Raw genomic sequence first — 23,292 nt, 5'->3', positions numbered from 1 at the left:
TAATCAATTTTAGAACATTTTCATCAACCTGAAAAGAAACCCCTTGCGTGTTAGTAGTTGCTCCCCTCTAGCTGTAGGCAATCACCAACCTATTTTCCCCTCTAGCTTTAGGCAATCACCAACCTATTTTCTTTCTCTATAGATTTGCCAATTTGGGAATCATGTAGTATGTAGTCTTTTGTGGCCAGCATCTTTCACTCAGCATTATGTATTTTCAAGATTCATCTATGTTGTAGCATATATCATACTATCTTCCCTTTTTTAAAAAACGTTTTAGGGGTGTCTGGGTGGCTCAGTCAGTTAAGCGTCCGACTTCGACTCAGGTCATGATCTCGCGGTCCGTGAGTTCGAGCCCTGCATCAGGCTCTGTGCTGACAGCTCAGAGCCTGGATCCTGCTTCAGATTCTGTGTCTCCCTCTCTCTCTCTGCCCCTCCCCTGCTCACGCTCTGTCTCTCTCTCAAAAAATAAATAAACGTTAACAAAAATTAAAAAAAACCATTTTAACGTTTTGGCTTTTTTTTAAAACGTTTATTTATTTATTTTTAGAGAGAGAGAGTGGGAGCAGGGGAGGGGCAGAGAGAGGGGGAGAGAGAGAATCCCAAGCAGACTCTGTGCTGTCAGTTCAGAGCCTGATGCCCAGCTCTATCTCACCAACAGTGAGATCATGACCTGAGCTGAAATCAAGATTCGGTCGCTTAACTGACTGAGCCATCCAGGTGCCCCGATAATTCATTCCCTTTTATGGCTGAATAATATTCCACTGAATGAATATACTACATTTTGTTTATGTACCATCACCTGGTGGATATGTGGCTTGTGTCGACTTTTTGCTATTATGAATAATGCTACTGTTAACATTTGTGTACAATTTTTTATGTGAACATATGTTTTCATTTCTCCTGTGTGGCCATCTAGGAGTGGAATTTCTGGATCATATGGTATATTAATGGATCCTAAGGACAGGCCAGGAGGCTGGAAACTCAGACAAGAGTTGAAGTTTAAGTCTGGAGTCTGAAATCTGTAGGATGGCTGGCAGACCAGAAACCTACTCACTCAGGGTCTCAAGATTTCTATTACAATCATGAGGCAGAATCCCTTCTCCAGGAAACCTTAGTCTTTGCTTTTAAGGCCTTCACATGAGGTCCACCTACATTATTGAGGATAATCTCCTTAAAGTCAACTGATTGTAAAGGTTAATCACCTCTATAAAGTATTTTCACAGCAACATTTAGACTAGGTAGGGTTTGACAACTGGGTACCATAGCCTAACCAAGTTGACTAATAAAATTAACCATCACAGGGGCGCCTGGGTGGCTCAGTCAGTTAAACATCTGACTCTTGATTTTGGGTCAGGTCATAATCTCACAACTTGTGAGCTCAAGCCCTCACTGACAGCACAGAGCCTGGTTGCGATTCTCTCTCTCCCAATCTCTGTACCCCTCCCCCACTTACAATCACTCTTTCTTTCTCTCAAAATAAATAAACTTTAAAATTAACCATCACATATAGCAACTCTGTGTTTAGCCTTTTGAGAAACTGCCAGGCTGTTTCCCAAGCATTTTTGTTTCACCAGCAATGTACAAAGATTCTGATTTCTCCACTTCCTCACCAACACTTGATATTATCTTTTTTATTATAGCCATTCTAGTGTGAAGTGGTGTCTTATCATGGGGATTTCATTCCTTTTCACAGTGGTATAATACTGTCTTATATTAATGTACCCAGTTTATTGGTTCTTTGTTCTGTTGCTGGATAATTGAGTGTTTCCTATTTTTTGTTTTTATAAATAGAATATTCTGTTACACATGTACGAGAGTTTCTCTAAAAACTATGTACTTCTCTAGGAGTAGAATTGCTGGTCTGTAGAGTATACAGCACTCAATTTTACAAGATAATGCCAACATGTTTTCCAAACTGCTGTCCCAGTTTGTACTCCCACCATCAGTGAGTCTGTCAATGCACATTTCTCCACCACTTGGAATTATGAGACTCTCTTTCACCAATTTCATCAGTTTCTCGATTTGTATCTCCTTATTATTAATGGCATATTTTCATGTTTATTAGTCATGTGATTGCTCTTTTTTGAAATGCTTGTCTTCATGTCTTTTGCCCATTTTTAAAAAATTTTTACTTATTTTGAGAGAGAGAGAGTGAGTGAGCTCAAGCATGAGCAGGGGAGGGGCAGAGATAAAGGGAGAGAGAGAGTCCCAAGCAGACTCCATGCAGTCAGCGTGGAGCCTGGTGCAGGGCTTGAACCCATGAATCATGAACTCATGACCCGAGCCAAAATCAAGAGTTGGAGGCTTAACTGACTTTGCCACCCAGGCACCCCCTTTTTCCCATTTTAAAAGATTGGGTTGTTTGTCTTACTGATGGGTGCAGATTCTTTACATATTCTGGATATTAATCTCCTACCAGTTTTATGTATTACAGACATCTGGTTTGTTTTTTCCCTTTTGGTGCCTTTTGATGAACAGAAGTTGATTTTAATGTAATTTGTCATTAACGCTATAGTCTTTGCTTATTGTATCTTTAAAAAAAACGTATTTGGAATTTTAGCCATTCCATTCTTGTGGCCAAGAATGTTTATTACAGCTTTTCTTCCATTCCTCAATTAGCTTATCAAATTCAGTGCTTTTTTTAAAAAAAAATGTTAAACATGTCAACAAATGGAAAAAATTGGAAAAAACATCACAAGATGGCTCATACTTAAGGCCTATGTCTTATAGACAGGATAATACTTCCGTTTGGTTGGTGAAATATTCTGCAGCTCTTCTAGATGGCAGGTGATAGTGAATACATAAAAGTTGTGGTCTTCCAACAGCATGTTCATTCCTTCTATAACAAAGCTTATATTAATAAGACAATAGGACACTCAATTAAACTCTATTCTGTTTTAAGCCATGAGACATACAGACAGATGAAAAAAAAAATGTGTTTTTTGATATTGACTCAGGAAGAGGACCACCAAGCCCGGGTAGAAGAAGCAATCACACGCATACTTGTGTGTGCCCTCAAAACTGCAGAGGACCCACACAATACCAGAGCTTGGTTAAACCCAACTGAGGTAGGCCGCTTCTGGATTTCATCATGGCAATTAATTTCCTGTAATAAATCGACCCTGGCTAGAACATTTGCTTTCTAATTCATGTAAGTGCATATATCCATTCTAAAGAGTTTTTCTTTTTCCTTAGGTTGAGGAAACATCCCATGAAGTCAATTGTCGCTACTTAAATAGAGCTGTTTCCGCCCTTTTCGATTATTACAGAACATCTAAGGTAGTAGAAGCCCAAGCAATGAGAACAAACAGAGAGCACATGAAAAAGGAAGGATTAAATGTGCACAATCACATGGAGATGGAACAGACAGGCGGCCAGGACTTAAGCTTGGGAGTGGTAAAACAGGAGGCAGCAAGTCTCTTTGGCCCTGATCTGGTTCCTGTAATACTGACTTCTGAAGAACTACCCTCAAAGACAGGAAGTATATTTGAAGGTGATGGTAAAGACTTTGTTGGAGAAGATGGAGAACACTCTGGAAAATTGCATTGTACCAAGAGGCAACGAATGATGAGTAAAAGTGAGGATGCAATTGTGGAGCAAAATGCTCCAAATAGTAATATGGCTCCTTCTCAAACACTTATTTCTACAGATGACTTGCTAGACTGCTTGCTGAACCCACAAGTAACCAGGATAGTGGCACAGCTTCTGATACAAGGAAGAAGTTTGTGGTTCTAAGGAAAATGGCTTTAAAAATAATACTTTTAAAATATTTTTTTGAAACGGTGTGATTTTTAAATAAAAGATGGAAGAGCAAAAATTAATGGTACATGCTTATAAATGTACTTGTTCTTACCTAATTGTGTTTCAGTCTCTTGCCACCTTCATTCATGAACATTGCTCCTTGGACAAACTGGCTCTTTGTTATTTGTTGGGCCTTCTTTCTTCAGTGACTTTGCCTTTCCTGTCCCATCCTATCCTTTCAGCCTACCTCAAGTGTAAGTCCCAGGTGTTCTTAACAGAAAGTAATCTCTTCAGCAGCCTCAAGCAGAGATCAGCCTACTGCTTGTTTTGTAAATAAAGTTTTATTGGAACACAGCCATGCCATTCATTTACATATTGTCTATGGCAGCTTTAGAGTTACAGTGTCAGAGTTGAGTAGTGACTAAGACAGTTGGCCCACAGAGCTGAAAATACTGTCTGTCCCCTTACAGAAAAAGTTTGACAAACCCTGGCCTAATGCATCCATTGGGTGGATTCTAGCCTTGATCTGAAGTGATCACACTTGTGACACCTGCAGAATTCTCACTGGTTAACCCCTGCCATCTAGAGCAGGAAAAAAAGTAGATGGGGGTCCAATATAAGTCCTCCGTATGGAAGGAACTGAGACATCTAGAAACACCAGTCCTGGGAATGAAAAGCACTGGAGGTTACTGACTCCTGAAACTAACTAAAAGTTTGATTTAGTGAAATTGATCCTACCTACTTTCATTACATTTGCAAGAAGATCTGGGGATAATTATTACTATTACAAAGTAAGAATTTAGAATTAGAAAAGTATGTTGATTTCTGAGTAACCATTTGTGAAACAAATATATAACAGAAAAGATAAGCAAAATAATATTTTTTTTGAGAGTGAGTGGGGGAGAGGAGCAGAAGGAGAGAGAGAGAGAGAGAGAAAGAGAGAGAGAGAGAGAGAGAGAGAGAATATCTCAAGCCATCTCCATACTCTGCACAGAGCCCAAAGCAGAGCTTGATACTACAACCCTGGGATCATGACCTGAGGCAAAATCAAGAGTCAGTTGCTCAACTGACTGAGCCACCCAGGTACCCCAAGCAAAGTAATCTTTTAAGATGAATTGACAACTGTCTCCATCCTTCTCAGTCTTCAGACTCAGGGTATCAGTACATCCAAAAAAAAAAAAGTATATGCCCTCTAGAAGAGAGGAAGGTGTTATATGAACATGACTAGGAAAAGAAGGGTCTGGAAGAAACCTGTCTGTAGGACTTACTACCAATTGACCACTATATACCTATTTATTTGAATTACCTATTTATATAATTATTGTTTATTAACCAGAATGTTACTCCATGGGAGTATGGACCTGGTTTTGATTATTACTGTATTCATAGAGCCTTGATCAGAGTGTCCAGCATACTGTTGGGGGCTTGTTAAATATTGGGCTGAGTGGATTATAAAAAGAACTTTTTGGCAATACTCCATCAAATACATTGGAGTAAAGGATGTTGTGGCCAAGGGCAAGATGTCTGTTCCCCTTAGGAAGCGGATCCTTACTGCAGAAGTAGACATATTAATATAGTGAGACCAGCATTTTTAAAAAGTGAAACAGAATAGGTGATTTCAGTGAACTCTTTAGAAAGTGTAAGTATTATTTCATACAATTTTCCGGGAGAAGTATTTTTCCAGGATAAGTGTATTTCATAAAACTTTTCAGTTATATTTGTGTGTGTACTAGGCCTGATATAAAGTATATTTCTTCATGTCCTCATGTAGGTTGGAGTCAGAGAAATTTGAAATATATTCTGAGATAACACATTTAATTCAGTTAGAGGTAACAGTCTTTGACACGCTGAGACCTGGGAAGAGAGTTAAGACATTGGTATGAATGGATTTCTAAGTGTAAGTGGGTGATGGGAGATATTTCCTGATTTTATCGAGATGGAGATCCTGGCTATGTGTGGAGTATGGCAGTGAGGAAAGATAGAAAAAGGGGAAGGCCATCAGCCACCAAAAGGAGCTGGATCGCATTTCATCCTGCATTTCTCAGATAAGCATGCCTGAGTGAGTGAAATTATTAGATAAATGCATTGACCCTGCAGAGGCCAGAGGCGTTAAAGAATACAGGCTTATTCTCCCCTGCTCCCAGGACCAGGCCACATCTGGGTAGGGCAGTGGGTTCCAGCTCTGCTCACAATGAGAATGGAAGAACTCCAAACAAATTTTTTAGTAAGAATACAGACTCAGCATCACACCCAAAGTACCCAGGCATTAGCAGGGCGAACCTATCCAGTTGGCACAGTGACTAGAGCCCATGAGCTTTTAGAGTTCCCCAAAATGCTTTAGATTCTTTTGAAATTAAAAAAACAAACAAAAAACATGTAATCCAGCTTCAGTTGCATTCACAGTTATATCATTTCAGTTGCAAAGTGTAATTGTTAATACTTTTTACTTTTTATGGAGTAAGGGGCCCATGAAGGCAAAAGTCCCTGGAGTCATGAAATTCCTACATGGCTCTGAGTATCAGGCTATCAGAATCATTTGAGATGCTTGCTGAAAATGCATATTTCTAGGCACCACTCTAGAGCTACAGAACCTGACTCCTTTGGGATGGGCCAGAACTTGCTAGCTCAGCAAACACCTCAGGTGATTCAAATACCAAAACTATTTAAGAATCTCTGGCCCTAGGGGAAACCCCCAAGACCTCTCACAGTCTCAAAGTGGGCTTGGTTTAGCAGGGACTTCTTACTGGGGTCAATTTGCCCTTCAGATTTACTGAACTAACCCTGTACTGTGCCCTTACTGTAATTTTCAGCTGAATATTATTAACACTCTGAGGACCCCTTGATGCTCTCGTGTTTAGTTGTAGTCTTGTATCAGCAGTGGCCTGTGTTTATCATCAAGCTCTCCTGTATCTGCCCTTAAGGATAAAGAGGTTTACCACCAAATGTATTTTCCAAATATTTTATTCAAAAAGGAGGTAAATGACATATATTTGTTTAGATTGAGGATAACTATGACATTTACTGACTGGATCATTACACTTTGGTGCAATACACCCTGATACTCAGGTTTGCCCTGAGTTAACCAAAACAGTGGAAAACAAGAGCAAATCAGAGAGCAGGTCTCTCCTTTTTATTTCTTACATTCATTGTCAAGCCTGCGTTCAGACACCAGTGGCTGTGAAGCCACTCCTAAGCAATAAGGAGTCTTTGCCAATCCACTTAAAAAACAAATAGCAACAGCAAGAAAAATTTCAAGATGTCCATTAATGAAGCAGTACCTGTGGCCCCCTCAGCCTCCCAAACTTGGAGTGAGGTAGTTCGCAGCAGCCAAGGAAGAGTGCCTTCAGCCTCCTAGTGACACCCCCCGGCATCAGTCTAGTCTCTTAGCCTACAGAGTTTCAAAGGAAGAGACTATAGTGGAAATCAAAGGCAGAAGGAAAAAGCCAAGGAAATATGAGGGTCATTCATAGATAACCTGAGCTGTTTCTGAAATGGTAACATTAATCAGAGGCCATATTCTGTAATGGGAAGAGCAAAGGGCTTGATGACACAAGGACCAAGATTGTGTTTCTGTCTCTGAGGACTGCTACCTAGGTGACCTCAGGCAAGGAAGCTTCTTCACTCTGAGCATGTTTCCTCAACTTTAAAATGTGGATATGGGAGCGCCTGGGTGGCTCAGTCCATTAAGCATCCAGCTCTTGATTCTGGCTCAGGTCATGATCTCATGGTTTGTGAGGTTGAGCCCGCATGGGTCTCTGCACTGACAGCACACAGCCTGCTTGTGATTCTCTCTCTCCCTCCCTCTCTCTACCCACCCCTCAAACTCACACTCTGTCTCTAAAAATAAAAATAAACATTAAAAAAATAATAAAATGGGGATATATTCTTACCTTACAGAATTGTTTGAAGGAATAAAATAAATACTCTATGTGAAAGCACTTATTATATTACCTGGTACAATCTAGGTGCTCAATGAATAGTGTCTGAATCTAAAATTTACCTGGGGAAAATTAAAAAAAAAAAAAAACAACACAACACTTTACTATCTAATAGATACTGAGCTAGCAAATTAGCAATATGACTGCTTGATTCCTTTGGTTTATTTATGCACAAGTCTTTAAAATCATCAAAATTGAGTGCATAAAGAAAATATGCTATTTAATAACATTAGAACTCACTTAATCTTAACATAATAGAAGGTTTCACACTGACAGTGTGGCAGGCTTATCTCACTGTTGTCACTGGGCAGAACTAAGACCAACAGAAGTTAGATGAAGGCAGATTTGGGGTCAACATACAAATGGACCAGTCTGAGCCAGGGCTGCTGTGCTGCACAAGTGGGTGGGACACAACCCCCTTGGGCCACAAACTAGACCACAGCCCCTGAACCATGTGGGGCACATCTGCACTGTGATTCCAGAAGCCTGACTGGAGCTGTCCCACCTGTCATGGTTCTATTCCCCGTCGTACAATCTTCAATTTAAGGCAAAGTCTAGGATGTAAAAGAGATGGCTCCTACTTTGGGTTGGAGTCTGACTATGCTTTGTCTTTCTTAGTTGGTTTATAAAACGTTTCTAAGCTTCTGTTTACATCAGGCACAGACCTCAGCCCAGGGATTAAAAAAAAAACAAAATGAGTTAGACACCATCCCTGTCCTCAGGGAAATCAGCAATCCTACAGTAATATTGTGCTCAGTAATATTGTGCTCCTCAAGGAATATGGCATCCCAATGTGATACCAGCTGTCTCCTTCAGCAGCAGCTGAAATTGCATGGCTGTGCCCTCTGACTTTAAGATGAACATTATTCTGAGGTGCCTGGGTGGGTCAGTTGGTTGGGCGTCCGATTTCGGCTCAGGTCACGATCTCACAGTCTATGAGTTCGAGCCCCACGTCAGACTCTGTGCTGTCAGCTCAGAGCCTGCAGCCTGCTTCAGATTCTGTGTCTTCCTCTCTCTGTCCCTCCCCCACTTACACTCTGTCTCTCTCTCTCTCTCTCAGAAATAAACATTAAAAAAAAAATCAGATTATAAGATGAACGTTATTCTCTCCTTCCTGAAAATACAAATATGTTCTTTCCTTCTACAGATTTGATGTCCACAGTTGTGGACAAACAGTTGTAACTAAGTTATCTGATTTAAATTCTCAAATTTATTGCTCTCAAGAGAGGTACATTCCAGTTATGAAGGAGAAGCTGAAGAAAGTCTGATTTCAGTGATAAGTATCCTTTGATCTTAGAAAATGCTGTTAAGAGGGGGGAAAAAATCTAAACTTGTTTTACAACACAGTATGTATAGATGAGCAATGTCTTCTGGGAAGGATACCAAGATGTTAATATGTAAAAGTAATGAGGTACTCTGGGTAAGCCTGGTAGTCATAAAATACCACAAATAAACCTGGATTATGCACACAGTCTGTGACAGTGTCATACAGATCAGTAGGGTTGTCAGGGCTCTTTGGTGGAGGCACAATCAGTGACTGATTTCCACGTGTGTAGGTTCCAGTAAGTACTCGCACATAGTACATATGCTTTTTCCCATTTTTGTCTGGTCTGGAGTATGTATCGCTGGCAGAATAACGGGCATTGACGGCAAAATAGGTTCCCTTTCCATATGCCACAGCTGTGAAGATAAAGAAAGACATTTTTTTAAAGTTCAGTTTAGTCTATAATCTGACATATTGACCCGGTACGTCAAATAATGTTATAATAATGTTCAGTTCTTCTCTCCAAAGCCTCTTAAGAATTTTTTTCATGTGTTTCAATTTTTTTAATGTTTGTTTATTTCTGAGAGAGAGAGACAGAGACAGAGACAGAGCACAAACTGAGGAGGGGCAGAGAGAGAGGGAGACACAGAATCTGAAGCAGGCTCCAGGCTCTGAGCCGTCAGCCCAGAGCCTGACGCGGGGCTCAAACTCGTGAAATGCAAGATCATGACCAGAACTGAAGTTGGACGCCCAACCGACTGAACCACCCAGGTGCCCCTCATGTGTTTTTAATTTTTAAAAATCATTTCTCCACCCCCGAGGGCCAGTCAGTCCTTCTGGGAGGACACATAATGACTCTTAACCCTGAAACTCTGGCTGCAGCACGGCCACCAGCCCTGCAAACCACACTGTCCCTTGCCCAGGTTGGGTTCTCGCAGCTGACACCCCATTCGTAGCAGGCAGATTGCTTGCTGCCTTACCGTTTTTCCCAGCGTAGCTGCGGTTAAAGCCATTTCGGTTGACATGTGGCACTGAGTCAACATCTGTCCCATGGAAGAGCTGCTTCTCATTGTTTTTATGTCCATACTTGGCATCCATGGCTTTTTTCTTTGTTTGGTAGCTATTCCAAAGATCTGGATTCTGGATCCTCTCAATCTACAAATCAATAAAGAAAAATATTCTGTCGGTGCCAAGAGCCTTTGGCAAGATACAGCAAATGAAACATGACCATTATTTTTCATAAATGAAAATTAAAATAAACAACAATTTCAATGCCAGATGGCACCTTTCTGCATTCAGAAATCTTTTTAGATCCAGTGTTTCACAAAAACAGACCTTGGGAAGAATATTAATTTCATTTTTAAACATCTTTTATGTACCACATGAGAGCAAACAGCGTTTAGGATCTTAAGTCCTCGTTGTGTGAAGTTGGCTGACCAAGCCTCCCCAACTCCTGCTTTTCACCTTCAGTTCAAGGGCAGTTCAATTTCTGTCTATGTCACTTTGTCACTTTGCCTCTCTCCTCCTCAGTCCTTCTGGGACACTGGTTCACCTGGTTAGCCATGTTCTAATTGTGGGAGAAGTGCTAGAGGGTCTGGTCCAGAAGGAAATTAATTAATGAAAATCAATCTCTGGTCCAGTTGGAAGAGTGGGGCATAAATCCTGGTGGGATAGGATCTGCTTGCAGACCACAGTTATGCTTTGACCATCCATCCTCTTTGGGAAGTGGCCTCCAGGGCTGTGGGGGAAATTCCTTGAGTCCTGGATTGCAGGACCCAGGAGGAATCAGACAAATCTAGAATCTGTAAGCAAACTTGCTTGGGTTCTTAAAAAAAAAAAGAGAAAGAGAAAGAGAAAGAGAAAGAGAAAGAGAAAGAGAAAGAAAGAAAGAAAGAAAGAAAGAAAGAAAGAAAGAAAGAAAGAAAGAAAGAAAGAAAGAAAAAGGAAGAAAGGAAAAGAAGAAAGAAAGAAAGAAAGAAAATCTAGGCAAGACAGAGCCAGAATGTGGGGCATTCTATAATACAACTGGCTTAAACTCTTTAAAAAATTCAGCATCATGAAAAATGATTTTTTAAAATGCAGGAGTATATTCTAGATCAGAAGAGACAAAGGAGACAAAATGACCAAATGCAGTGTGTGAACACATATTTGGAGATGGGGGAGTAATAAGAAAGCAATTGGGGAAATTTGAATATGGACTCTATTAGATATTAACTGTATTACTGTTAATTTTCTTATATGGGATAACGCTGTTGTTATTTAGGAGACGGTCTTTATTCATACGAGATATGTGCTAAAATATTTATGAGTGTCATGAAGTCTGCAACTTACTGTCAAATGCTTCAGCAAAACCTGAGAGAGTAAGAGAGAAAAAGCAAATGTGGCAAAATTACTGAATCTTTGTGTAAGTTTATGGATGTTAAAAGTCTTAGTCCCAGGTCCTAATAGTCATGGAGGATGACAGCCACCTATTTTTCCTGTTAGTGTTTTCATACTGTCAGGGATTTCCAAAGAGGTGTCTTAAGTATTACCTAGCTCTACTTTTATCTGTTTCACACACTGGACTTTCACTTTAAGATTTTATTTTAAAAAAGGGTCTACAAAAAAATAGTAAAATCATTTCTCTGGCCATCCACTAACACATGGCAAACCTCCAGAGCCCACTGTAGACATGGCTGGTCCACCGGACAGTCCTGCTCAATCTGGACTTGGCGTCTCCTCAAAATGTGCCAGTCAGCCACTACCAGATGACTGTACTTGATATTTGAGATGAAACATATTTGTTATTGCAGAACCAGACCATCAAAGTGCCGCACACCTGAATCACACTGTCTTGGTACCTCAGAATTGTTTTTGCTCAAATGGTTTACGTTGAGGATTAAAAAATGGAAGCTGTGGTACAAAGTTTGATATTGAATTTATTGTGAAGATGATTTTGAAAATATTCTCCAGGACTTGATTCACAGTATAAATCTCTCAGTTAGCCAGTCTCAGTACCGTGAAAAGCTGTGAGTCTCCTGATTACATGATTTTCTTTCTGATTTATGAAAATTATGAATCTCAAGAATGCGTGTTTACTTCTTTGCCTTGTCTACCAGGAAGCTCAAGGAAACAAATCTGTGGTCCTTCTAATAACTACCTAGGAACTCCTGTTATATATTTTTGTAAATGATGATACCTCTGTATTATCTTATTTTTCCTACCCTCCTTTTCTTTTTTGTCCATTTTTCTTTATTTTATCTGAAGATATGATATATATCCTTTTTAAGACGCTTCAAATTGTTTTGAGTTATTATGTGCTTAACTACATAAATAAACAGAGTGGTGGCAGAAATAGAAAATTTGGTAAGAAAGAAAATGCAGGCCTTATTGGCAGACTTGTTTTGATGGATGAAGGGAAGCTACCCAAAGGTCTCTAACTTTACTCAGAAAGTGGTGGAACCAAGGACAGAAGTGGGGAAGGAAAGGGAAACAGTGAGATGATGAGTTAGATTTAGGGAAATTGATTTAGCAGACAGATATTAAAGCAGAGATATTTTTAGGCCATTGAGTATATGTTGTAGGGGCGCCTGGGTGGCTCAGTCAGTTAAGCATCCGACTTTGGCTCAGGCCATGATCTTGCCATTCCGAGTTTGAGCTCCACGTCAGGCTCTGTACTGACAGCTGAAAGCCTGAAGCCTGTTTCAGATTCTGTGTCTCCTTAGCTCTCTCTGCCCTTCCCCTGCTCATGCTCTGTCTCTGTCTCTCTCTCTCTCAAAAATAAATAAACATTAAAAAAATAATAAAAAGTAAAAATACATGTTGTAGAGTATGATCAAAGATCCAGGTTGGTGATGTTGATTTGGGAGCTGTCAACATTGAAATAGCAGCTGAAGCCAAGAAGGGTAAAAACATTTCTTGATGAAGTACAGAGACAGAAGAGCAAACTATAAATCCTATGGGCAAAGCTAGGATTAGCAGTTTGGAGAAGAAATAAATAACAGGGATAACGAAAGGAAAACTAGTTAAAGAAGAAAGCATTAATATAATATTGCCATAGAGGTCAAATGGGACCATGATTTCAAAGAGCAACACTGAAGCTGAAAAGTGGAAGATGCCAAAATGAGGGAGACGAACAAGGAAAGGACCATTGGAATGAATCACAGAAGCGAGTGCTGCTGATCTGTGAATGGTGGAGCAGAAGCACAGAATCCTGATCTGAGGGCCTCCGTGTCTTTGTGGTGTTTTCTAGTTATTGAATCCAACCCTGCAGCTCTGTCTTTGAATTTTTACTAGCTTGCTTCACAGATTCTTGTGAATTCGTTTCTGCTGGGATATCGGGGTGGGTGGGGGAATGTTGCTGTGGGTCCGTTTTCATTTTCTTGGGCTAGCTTTTGGAACTTTTTCTTTTTCTTGAAGCTGCTGCCCTTGCTGTCAGCAGCCTCTTCAGGTCCGCTGCTGAGTGGCTCCTCCTTTGGAGGAAGAGAGTTTCCTCTTTCTGGGGGGGATGTTCCTGTTTTCTTCCTCCACAGCGTCACTAACTGGTTCCTCTTTGGGAAAAGACTTCTTCCTTTGGGAAGGCTTCTACTGTCAGCTGTCTCTTCAAGATCACTACTAACCAGCTCCTCACTGAGTCAACCTGTGTTTTTAGTATTCAAACATCATATCGCAATCTAGTATTATATTGTAATAACTGACACGATCTCAATCTTAATGTCTCTGTAATTATAGTGATGGGAGTAGAATCTACAATCAAAAATTGGATTGCCATAAAATATTCTAATTCTGGGAAAACAATGTGGTTGCAAATGTATTTGTAGATTTATCCAGGACCATGATGCCACTCATCTCCACCATTCTTAAGAAACTCCATGTCAGCAGAAGGCTTACCTTCTCTATGTAGAAGTGCGAGCAGGTCTGATTAAACTTGCTTGCCACTGTGGCATATTCTGCATGACCAGGCTGTAGCTCAACCACACAGACATCCTGCTGTTTCATATCACTCCAGTGCTCGGGGATCCCAACTGCAAAGAGGACATTTGAGGACTCCCACACACCTGGGACGGCCCATCCACACGCTCCTGGTATGCTCTGAAGAACTAAGTATCATCTGTGTTCTTACTTTATTATCTCCTAACTCAACGTGTTCAAGAAGTTCTTATCTTTCTCAGAAAATGTCTCTCAAAGCATGGCCCACAGACAACCTACATCAGAACCAATCGTAATGCTTGTTAAGAGAAAACCCCACAGGGGCGCCTGCATGGCTCAATCTTAGGTTAAGCATCTGACTTGGCTCAGGTCATGATCTCGTGGGTGTGGGTCTGAGCCCCACATCAGGCTCTGTGCTGACAGCTCGGAGCCTGGAGCCTTCTTCAGGTTCTGTGTCTCCTCTCTCTGCCCTCCCCTGCTCATACACTCTCTCTCTGTCTCTCTCTCAAAAATGAATAGATGTTAAAAAAAAAAAAAAAAAAAAAGAAAAAACCCACAGATCTACTGAATCAAACTCTCTGAGGGGTGGAACCCATGTACCTGCATCTTAACAAGTTTTGATCATGCATCAGATTTAAGAAGTGCTGGTGTGGTGTAACTCAAGCTGCTTATTCTGTTCAGTCTCTAATCTGTCATCATTTAATAATTTAACAATAAATTATTTCCCTACAATGGTCTTGTCAGAAAAGTGTGGAATTTTGCCGGAACGCCTCACTACCACAAGGCCCTCCGCATCTATTCAGTATTTTTCTCCACATCCTTAAGAGCTGGGTGGCTGGCAGGTTTTGCTGTCTTCTCTTCTGCTAAACAGAACATCATACTTGATTTGTCATTCCCCTAGGGTGGCTCAGAGTCTGAGGAATTCATTCACACGAATCTCACAAGAGATAAAGATAATGTACCAGAAGCCAATTTACTAGTTTTCGGTGCAGGACCTGTGCGGTTCAAAGACAGGAATGTCTATCTACACAACACAAACAGTCCCTTCTCGGGGAGTCGATCCAGTCAGAGAACTCCAAGGCTGCCTCCTGATGCATGCATTGAGGAAGACTTATGTTCAGGGCAGGAGAGGAAGTGAATTCTGGGAGAAGATCCTACAAGCTCCCAGTGCTCTCCAGGTTATCAGTCACAGAGAGAGTGCCCACTCTGACCAGGCTGTCTTCTCCTTTTGTTCTAGAAAACCTTGAGCCACTTTTCTTTAAAGCCCACGGCTTTCCCTCTTCTGACTGAAGGAGCCATTATCTCTGCAGCAGAACTGGCCCTGGAAAGCTGATAAACTGTAGAGATGGGAACAACTGCAAGGCTTGGGTACTGTCACCATTAAGATGGTCAGCCTCAGACTGTTGAGTGCACCCATGCTACGTTTCCCCAGCCATAATGTAAGCGCATTAAGCTCAGACACCCAAGTTTTCTACTTCATCCCATAAGACTTGCCTGAATTTGATCTGCTTGAGTACAATTTCGATGTATGTACCAAATAGTGTTAAGCCCAAAGTAGGGGTAAAATAATGGATCACAAGCACACAGGTTTGACTCACCTTCAGATTTCATGAGGCGCCGAACCGGTAAACTGCGTCCTTCTGCATTTGTAGCACTGTACTTGCACAGGTCCACGGTGTAGGTCTGGTGATTAACTTTGACAACAGCTATCCTTTTTTTTGCCTTCCTTGCATTCTCCAATTGCAGATTGATTATTTTCTTAAAACTATGAAAAGTGTCTTTGTCATAATATTGCCATTCTACAAATTCACTGATAAAATCTGCCTGGGATTTCTGTTCTTTGGCCAATCTAATTCTCTTGATCATTTCCTCGATTGCATTTCTAGCCTCTGTCAAATCTTTGCCCATCCCAAAAACTTCAATCAGAGGTCTTTTACTGTCCAAGCAAATGGCAATATTTAAGTTCTCCTGCAGCTCATTCAATTTCTGATATTCTTTTTCATTAAAATCTTTGATACACTCATCTTCATTGGTGTAAGGACACAGTTCCTTTGTAATCAGATCCTGTATCCAGGTGAGAGCGTTTTCCACACATTTTACATTTTCACCACACACCTGAAAACTTGCTGATTCTGTTTTCTTTTTCAAAACCAAAGGATTCTGCTTTTGGGGAGATTGACTCGGGGATCCCATAAATGCTAAAAAAAGGAAAGAGAAAGAAAAAAGAGAAAGAAAAAGAAAAAAAGAAAAGCAAAGAAAGGAAGATTAGCTATTTCTCTCTCTCTCTTTTTGGTTACTGTGCTGTACATTAATCTCCAGGACTTATTTATCTTGTAACTGGAAGTTTGTACCTTTTGTCCCTCTTCACCCATTTCATCCCTCCTCACCTCCCAATCCCACTCCCTGCTGCCTCTGGCAACCACCAGTCTCTTCTCTGTATCTAACAGTTTGTTTGTATTTTAATATTCCACATATTAAGTGAGATCATCTTATTTCATTTAGCATAATGCCCTCAAGGTCCATCCATGTTGTCACAAATGGCTGGATTTCCTCCTTTTTTATGGCTGAATAATATTCCATTGTCTGTGTGTGATATATATACATATATATATATATGTATGTATATATATCACATTTTCTTTATCCATTCATTTGTTGGTGGACACTTACGTTTTTCCATGTCTTGGTTTTGTAAATACTACTGCAATGAATATGGGGGTACAGATAATCTTTTTAAGATAGTTTTTTTATTATTACCTTAAGATAAATACCCAGAAGTGGAATTGCTGCATCATATGGTAGTTCTATTTCTAATTTTTTGAGGAACCTCCATACTGTTTTCCACAGTGGCTGGACGAGTTTGCACTCCCACCAACAGTGCGTGAGGGTTTCTTTTCTCCATATCCTCCCCAACACTTGTTATTTCTTGTCTTTTTGATACTAGCCATTCTATCAGGTGAGGTGATTTCTCCTTAGGTTTTGATTTGCATTTCCCTGATGATTAGTGATGTTTATCACCTTTTTATGTGCCTGATGGCCATCTGTATGTCTTCCTTAGAAAAGTGTCTATTCAGATCCTCTGCCCATTTTTAAATCCAATTATTTGTCTTCTCCTATTAAGTTGCAACAGTTCTTTATATATTAACCCCTTTGTATATTAACCCCTATCAGATACGTTATTTACAAATATTTTCTCCCATCCCATAGGTTGTCTTTTCATTTTGTTGATGGTTCCCTTTGCCATGAAAAGCTTTTCAGTTTGAGGTAGTCCCACTTGTTTATTTTCTGCTTTTGCTATTTGTGCTTTGGTGTCAAATCCAAAGAAAATCACTGCCAAGACTGATATCTAGGAGCTTACTCCCCGTTTTCTTCTAGAAGTGTTATGGTTTCAGATCTTTAATGCATCTTGAGTGGATTTTTGTGTCTGGTGTAAGACAGTAATCCTGTTTCATTCTTTTGCATGGGGCTGTCCAGTTTTCCTACCACCATTTATTTTAGCATATGTGCTGCTGAAGCAAGCACCCAAACACTATTTATTGAAGAGATATCCTTTCCCATTGGCTCCTTGGTTGTAAATTAATTGACCACACAGATGGTCCCCAACTTACAATGGTTCAACTTACTATTTGTCAACTTCATGATAGTATGCAAATCATATTCATTCAGTAGAAACTATACTTTGAACTTTGATCTTTACCTGAGCTAGTAATATGTGGTGGCATACTTTCTTGTGATGTGGGACACTGGCAGTGAGCCATAGCTTCCAGCCAGCCAGGCATTGTGAGGGTCAAAAACCACTACACTTACAACCATTCTGTACTTGTAAAGTCATTCCGTTTTCACTTCCATTATAGTATTCAATAAATTACACGAGATGTTCAACACTTTTCTATAAAATAGGCTTGTGTCAGATGAGTTTATCCAACTCTGGGCTAATGTGTTCTGAGCATGTTTAAGGTGGGATAGGCTAAACTATGATGTTCAGTTGGTTAGGTGTGTTAAATGCATTTATGACTTATGACATTGTCAATTTACAGTGGGTTTATCAGGATGTAACCCCACTGTAGGTCAAAGAAGATATGTATATGTGTGGATTTATTTTTGGGCTCTCTAATCTGTCCCATTAATCTGTCTGTTTTTATGCCAATGCCATACTGTTTTTATTACTATAGCTTCATAACATAGTTTGAAATCAGGAAGAGTGATGCCCCCAGCTTTGTTCTCCTTTCTTTTTCTTTCTTTCTTTCATGTGCATGAGCGAGTGCAAGCAGGGGAGGGGCAGAGAGAGAGGGAGAGAGAGAATCCCAAGAAGGCTCCAAGCTGCCAGCACAGAGCCCAGTGCAGGGCTTGAGCCCATGAACTGTGAGATCATGACCTGAGCCAGATCAAGAGTCAGATGCTCAACTGACTGAGCCACCCAGGCTCCTCTGTTCTTCTCTCTCAAGATTGCTCTGGTTATTAAGGGCCTTGTGGGTCTGTACAAATTTAAGATTGTTTGTTCTATTTCTGTGAAAAATGCCTTTGGAATTTTGATAGGGATTGCATGGAACCTGTGGATTGCTTTAGGTAGTATGGACATTTTAACAATACTAATTCTTCCAACCCATAAGCATGGTATATTTTTTCCATTTGTCATCTTCAATTTCTTTCATCAATGTCTCATAGTTTTCAGAGTATAGGTCTTTCACCTTCTTGGTTAAATTTATTCCTAGGTGTTTTGTTCTTTTTGATAAAATTGTAGATGAGATTATTTTCTTAATTTCTCTTTCTGATAGTTATATTTAAGATTAGCTATTTCTCATGTGACATCCATATTAGGAATATGCATTTCATAAAAAAGGTCAACTCACATGTTAATTTAGACGGCAGAGACTGTTGGGGAGAAGTCAGAGATGGTTCTCTTTTTTTCATGCTGGCCCAAAACACGTCCAGTAGGTGAGGCATAAAGATAACAACTTTAACTTTTTTCACAGACCGGACAAATCCTTTTTGGATAAAGTCTTCAATGGCATCAATGATGGCATCAGCAACCATACCTGGGTCTTGTTTGGCATTTCCTAGAAAAGCAAAGAATAAAAACAGGGAGGGGGAAAGACCCAACTGGGAAGGCTGAGCAGTAAGTTGGGGATTCCAGTCCTCACAGAATGAATGCCCCCCTGCCCAACTCTTTCATCATCTCAGGCTTTTCTAGCAATGCACGGCCAAACACTTTTGAGGTCCTAGATGCAACAGGGAGCTTCTATTCCAGGATGTCAGGAAGTCACTAGCCCAACAATGAACAAAGGACCGAGAAATCTAACTTTTGGTTTCTGATGTTCATATCTACTCTGTTGAGCTGACCCTACCTCACTGTGTTCTTCTGTGTTACAAGGATAATTAACTATTCTCGGCTCATTAGTGTCCTCAAAAGGTCCATAAAAAGCAAAATATTCTAATATATGTGGAAATATCATACTCTTTTTTGCTCATAGTCACCTGACTATATGCATGTATCTTTATTCTTCCAGATGTCTTTGGGGACCTGATTTAAACTAAGCTAATTTTGTAAGATACCTGGAGCTGTAAACTATCTGTTATAATCTATAATTCTTTGCACACAAGTTATCTATGAGCCTCTAGGAAATCTTTTCTAGAACACTCAGTGAGATTTTAGCTGACTTGCTAGGTTTGAGGTGCCACCTAAGCAAGTCTTTTTCTTTGTATAGCATGTTCCATATCTTGTTTCTCAGGCCTAATGCCCAGGTAAGATCATGAAAAGTCCCTTGAAAAGTCCCATGAAAAGCCATGGAAGCAGTCGCATACAAATAAATGGCAGCTGGAAAATCACAATGGGGAGCAGTGTAAAAATCCCATGACCAACCTGGTGTGGTAGACTAACAGCCCACTTGGATGTTCCCTGTTGACGGTGTCCACCTCTAATGCAGAAATGAGAGTAGACCACTCTGGCCTGGCTACATAGACACTTGTGGGAATGTAGACAAACCCTGTACAAAACTAAACAAATGGGTTTGTTCAGGCTTTTTTTTTTTTTTTTTTTTTTATTAGATGATCAGGAAAGGAGAGCAATTCTCCTTTGCAAAGCTATGGTTATCCCGTGATTTTTGGAAGATTTTAAATGGGAGTGTTCAGACACCTTCATTCACTGTCAACAAACATTTACTATGTCCCATCATGGGCTAGCTCTCAGCTAGGCACTTAGAACACAGAGGAAGTGATATATGGGCATAAATAGGTATTCAACAGGTGAAGTAAGAGAAGCTGAGGGAAAGGCTATGCCTGATAGAACTGTAACAAGGGTTTGATATGCTTAGCCTGGTGTGTTCAGGGCAAAAGATCTGTTTTTGAGAAGGATAAATCTAGGGGTGGGTCTCCTCCACAGAAGCCCAGATCTAGATAGGAGGCTATAATAAAAGTTTAGGCAAAATACCAGAGCTGAGCAAAAAGAAGAGGCCAGAATGAAGAGTCAGGTACAGGGACTGAGAAGATAGTTGGGAAGTGAAGTCAGCAGGACCTAGTGACCAGCTGGGTTTATCTCTGACCCTGTGTTCCTTCTTTTTTGCCTCCCACCCACCAGTATGTGTGCATCATGAGTCATGCTGTATTGCAGTAGTTTGTTTACATGTCTGTCTCTCACAGTAGGCTAGGTGCTCCTTATGGACTAGACCCTTTTCTGAGACATCTTTCTGTCTCCAGTGCCTAAACACAGTGCCTGGCATATGGCAGGCACTTGGTAAACATTTAATCAAATTAGTTAATAAGCTAATGAACATAGGAGGATAAAGGACTCTACTCCCTGTAGAGTCAAGGATTACAGGTAGAAAGTGATGCTTTTAACATGATCAGGGATACAAGAGGAAGGGCAGGTTCAGAGCAGAAGATAACAGAAGAAAGTTCATAGTCTACATTGAACTTGAGGTGCTTGCGAGTATCGCTGGACACCCACCCCTTCCCCCAGTCAGGTGTCTGTAAGGAACCAGGGAGAGGGCTTCTTTTACTGCCAGAAACTGTCTCAATCACAGTCCCAGTTCAACACATAAACACCACTAAAGGTCCTTAGTGCTTTAGTCTAAGGACCAAATCAGGTGGTGATAGAGACTGGTAAAGACAACAAGCAAGGAGAATCTGCTAACCTTGATTTATTTGTGCAGATCAGCAATGCAACCAGGTCAGTGGAAGAGACAACAGGTTTTCAGTAACCCAGAAATACTCAAACATGTGTATATTTATATAAAATGAAAACTGCCTCATTTCCTTGTTTTTTCTTGGGAAGGTCTGTGCCACCCTTGAGTTGTCTGATTTCTTGGCCCAAATAAAGTTTATGTAGAAATACAGGACCAGAGCTCAGAAGAAAAACCAATGGAGACAGAGACTGGTGAGTCATTAATGCGTGTTCATAAAAGATAGATACACAGATACATAGATAGAGATAGAGAGATAGACAGGCAGACAGACATGTTGGCTAATCTCCCAAGACTGGATAATACTACATGGGGAATGAAAACATAAAGGGACTATAAATTATACTTTCAGAAATAGGAAAGTAATAAAATAGATGTAGCATTCCATGTGGGAACATTAAGAGGAATGGTAGAGAATTACAGAAATCAAAATAACAGAGGATTAGAAGAAAGCTCAGAAAATGACAAGGGTGGTTAAGTGTACTGAGCTAAGCTTTTGGAGGGCTTAGAATGCCAGTGGGCAACACTCAATTGTGCACAATGGAATCACCAATCCAGGGCTCTTTGGGACCAGTCAGCTACGTTCCACTTCAAGTCTGAGAATGTTTGCCTCCCGGACCAGCTCTCTTACAGAAAACTAAGCAGAAATTCCTAATCAATGCCCATGACTCAGATTCCTGGGAAAAGAGCTCAAAGAATATCACCTCACTAATGGTAAACCCAAAGCACCATCCTTATGTATGAAGACCCACACAACTATTAAATAGTTTGAGGAAAACAAAAGAGGCAAGTAGGCTGAAAAGGGGAAATTTGGAGTTGAATTTATGACCCATAGAACCAAAACCCATTAAGCTCTGGTGACTGAGAGGCTTCTGTGTGGAGATGTCCTAAGGCCAACCCACACAGCCAACTGTCCAAGAGGTGTAAGAAGGCAGGAATATTCATCTGAGAGTCAGCAACTGCGAGGTGCAAGCAGATGCTCTGATGTTCTCATGGAGAAGGGATGGAGCAAGAGGTTACAGACTAAATAATGTAGGGGACAGAAAAGAGAAAGAGACTGAGGAATCAGACGGAATGGGTGGTTTCTTTCTTTTCTCTCCCTTCCTGTCTCTTCCCTACCATAGTAGAGAGCAAATGTCACTCTAACTAATACTCAACACTGTCTTCAGTTTTCTTGATGTTTTCCTCTTACTTAAACCACCCACAGTCTTTGCTTACTCCCTCAGGGGGCTGCGTTGGAGTGAAGACCCTTACTCAGTCTCATCATTAACTATATTAACAGCACCAGATCCAAGGAAAGGTGGACGCCTTGATAGCCAGAGGTTACAAACCTGTCCCAATGGCTGGGAGGCAAATGGACGAGTAATTCCGTTTTTCACACTCTTGCAAAACATAGGAGATTGATCTCTTGACATCGTTTCCACCAATAACGTGAACAATATTTTTGCACCTCAATAATCCACCTTCGGTAATTATATAATCACTGTTGCCCTTTTGAACTGGGAAGCATAAAACAGAGAGGTGCAAAGTTAGATACTGAACCTATCTTTTTTGTCTCTTTTTTCATTTCATTTTATTTTATTTTTTTAATTTACATCCAAGTTAGTTAGCATATAGTGCAACAATGATTTCAGGACTAGATTCCTTAATGCCCCTTACCCATTTAGCCCATCCCCCCTCCCACAACCTCTCCAGTAACCCTCTGTTTGTTCTCCATATTTAAGAGTCTCTTATGTTTTGTCCCCCTCCCTGTTTTTATATTGTTTTTGCTTCCTTTCCCTTGTGTTCATCTTTTCTATGTCTTAAAGTCCTTGTATGAGTGAAGACGTATGATATTTGTCTTTCTCTGACTGACTAATTTCACTTAGCATAATACCCTCTGGTTCCATCCACGTAGTTGCAAATGGTAAGATTTCATTCTTTTTGATTGCCAAGTAATACTCCATTGTATATATATGTACCACATCTTCTTTATTGAACCTACTCTTTGATTGTTTAGGAAGCAAAATGTTTGGTTTGGCACATAAAGCATTCTATGTGAATAAGAGACTCCTAAAATATGGTCTTTGATGAATCTTTTTTCTCTTTTTAACTGTGAGATTGCTTTTCACTTCTAATTGTCTATGCTTAGAAGTCTTTGGTCAAATGTATGATTTTAAGATTAATACGTTTTCTCCCCAATCCCAAGACTTTCCCCAGCCTCTCCAAAGCCTTCCATATTCAGCCTCCCACTTACAATTTTGAAGCAAAAAATAGTATTGTG

General features: G+C 40.3%; 2 protein-coding genes across 7 annotated transcripts in view; one reads left to right on the top strand and one right to left on the bottom strand.

Annotated features, from left to right (window-relative positions):
• The window catches only part of HSPBAP1 (HSPB1 associated protein 1), a 58,903-nt gene extending 54,808 nt beyond the window's left edge, over positions 1 to 4,095 (top strand). For 2 of the 3 annotated variants that reach the window (XM_011285916.3, XM_045037023.1), the window contains exons 7-8: positions 2,958 to 3,068; positions 3,196 to 4,095. In XM_011285916.3, coding sequence (XP_011284218.2) covers positions 2,958 to 3,068; positions 3,196 to 3,735 — 651 coding nt within the window. In that variant the 3' untranslated portion in view covers positions 3,736 to 4,095. The remainder of the gene's footprint in view (positions 1 to 2,957; positions 3,069 to 3,195) is intronic. The other variant, XM_011285917.4, reaches the window with a different exon arrangement.
• Positions 4,096 to 6,684: 2,589 nt separating this feature from the next.
• The window catches only part of PARP14 (poly(ADP-ribose) polymerase family member 14), a 45,034-nt gene continuing 28,426 nt past the window's right edge, over positions 6,685 to 23,292 (bottom strand). For 3 of the 4 annotated variants that reach the window (XM_003991707.6, XM_045037022.1, XM_019839847.2), the window contains 6 exons: positions 22,361 to 22,528; positions 18,702 to 18,908; positions 15,450 to 16,049; positions 13,813 to 13,946; positions 9,924 to 10,098; positions 6,685 to 9,359 (listed from right to left, as the gene is read on the bottom strand). In XM_003991707.6, the coding sequence (XP_003991756.4) occupies positions 9,070 to 9,359; positions 9,924 to 10,098; positions 13,813 to 13,946; positions 15,450 to 16,049; positions 18,702 to 18,908; positions 22,361 to 22,528 (1,574 nt within the window). In that variant the 3' untranslated portion in view covers positions 6,685 to 9,069. Of the gene's footprint in view, positions 9,360 to 9,923; positions 10,099 to 13,812; positions 13,947 to 15,449; positions 16,050 to 18,701; positions 18,909 to 22,360; positions 22,529 to 23,292 lie in introns of those variants that run through there. The other variant, XM_011285918.4, reaches the window with a different exon arrangement.

The sequence above is a fragment of the Felis catus genome, chromosome C2 (assembly GCF_018350175.1).
Source record: "Felis catus isolate Fca126 chromosome C2, F.catus_Fca126_mat1.0, whole genome shotgun sequence".
NCBI lineage: Eukaryota > Metazoa > Chordata > Mammalia > Carnivora > Felidae > Felis > Felis catus.
The sequence above is the reverse complement of the archived record's forward strand: the minus strand, read 5'-3'. Positions and strand labels throughout refer to the sequence as shown.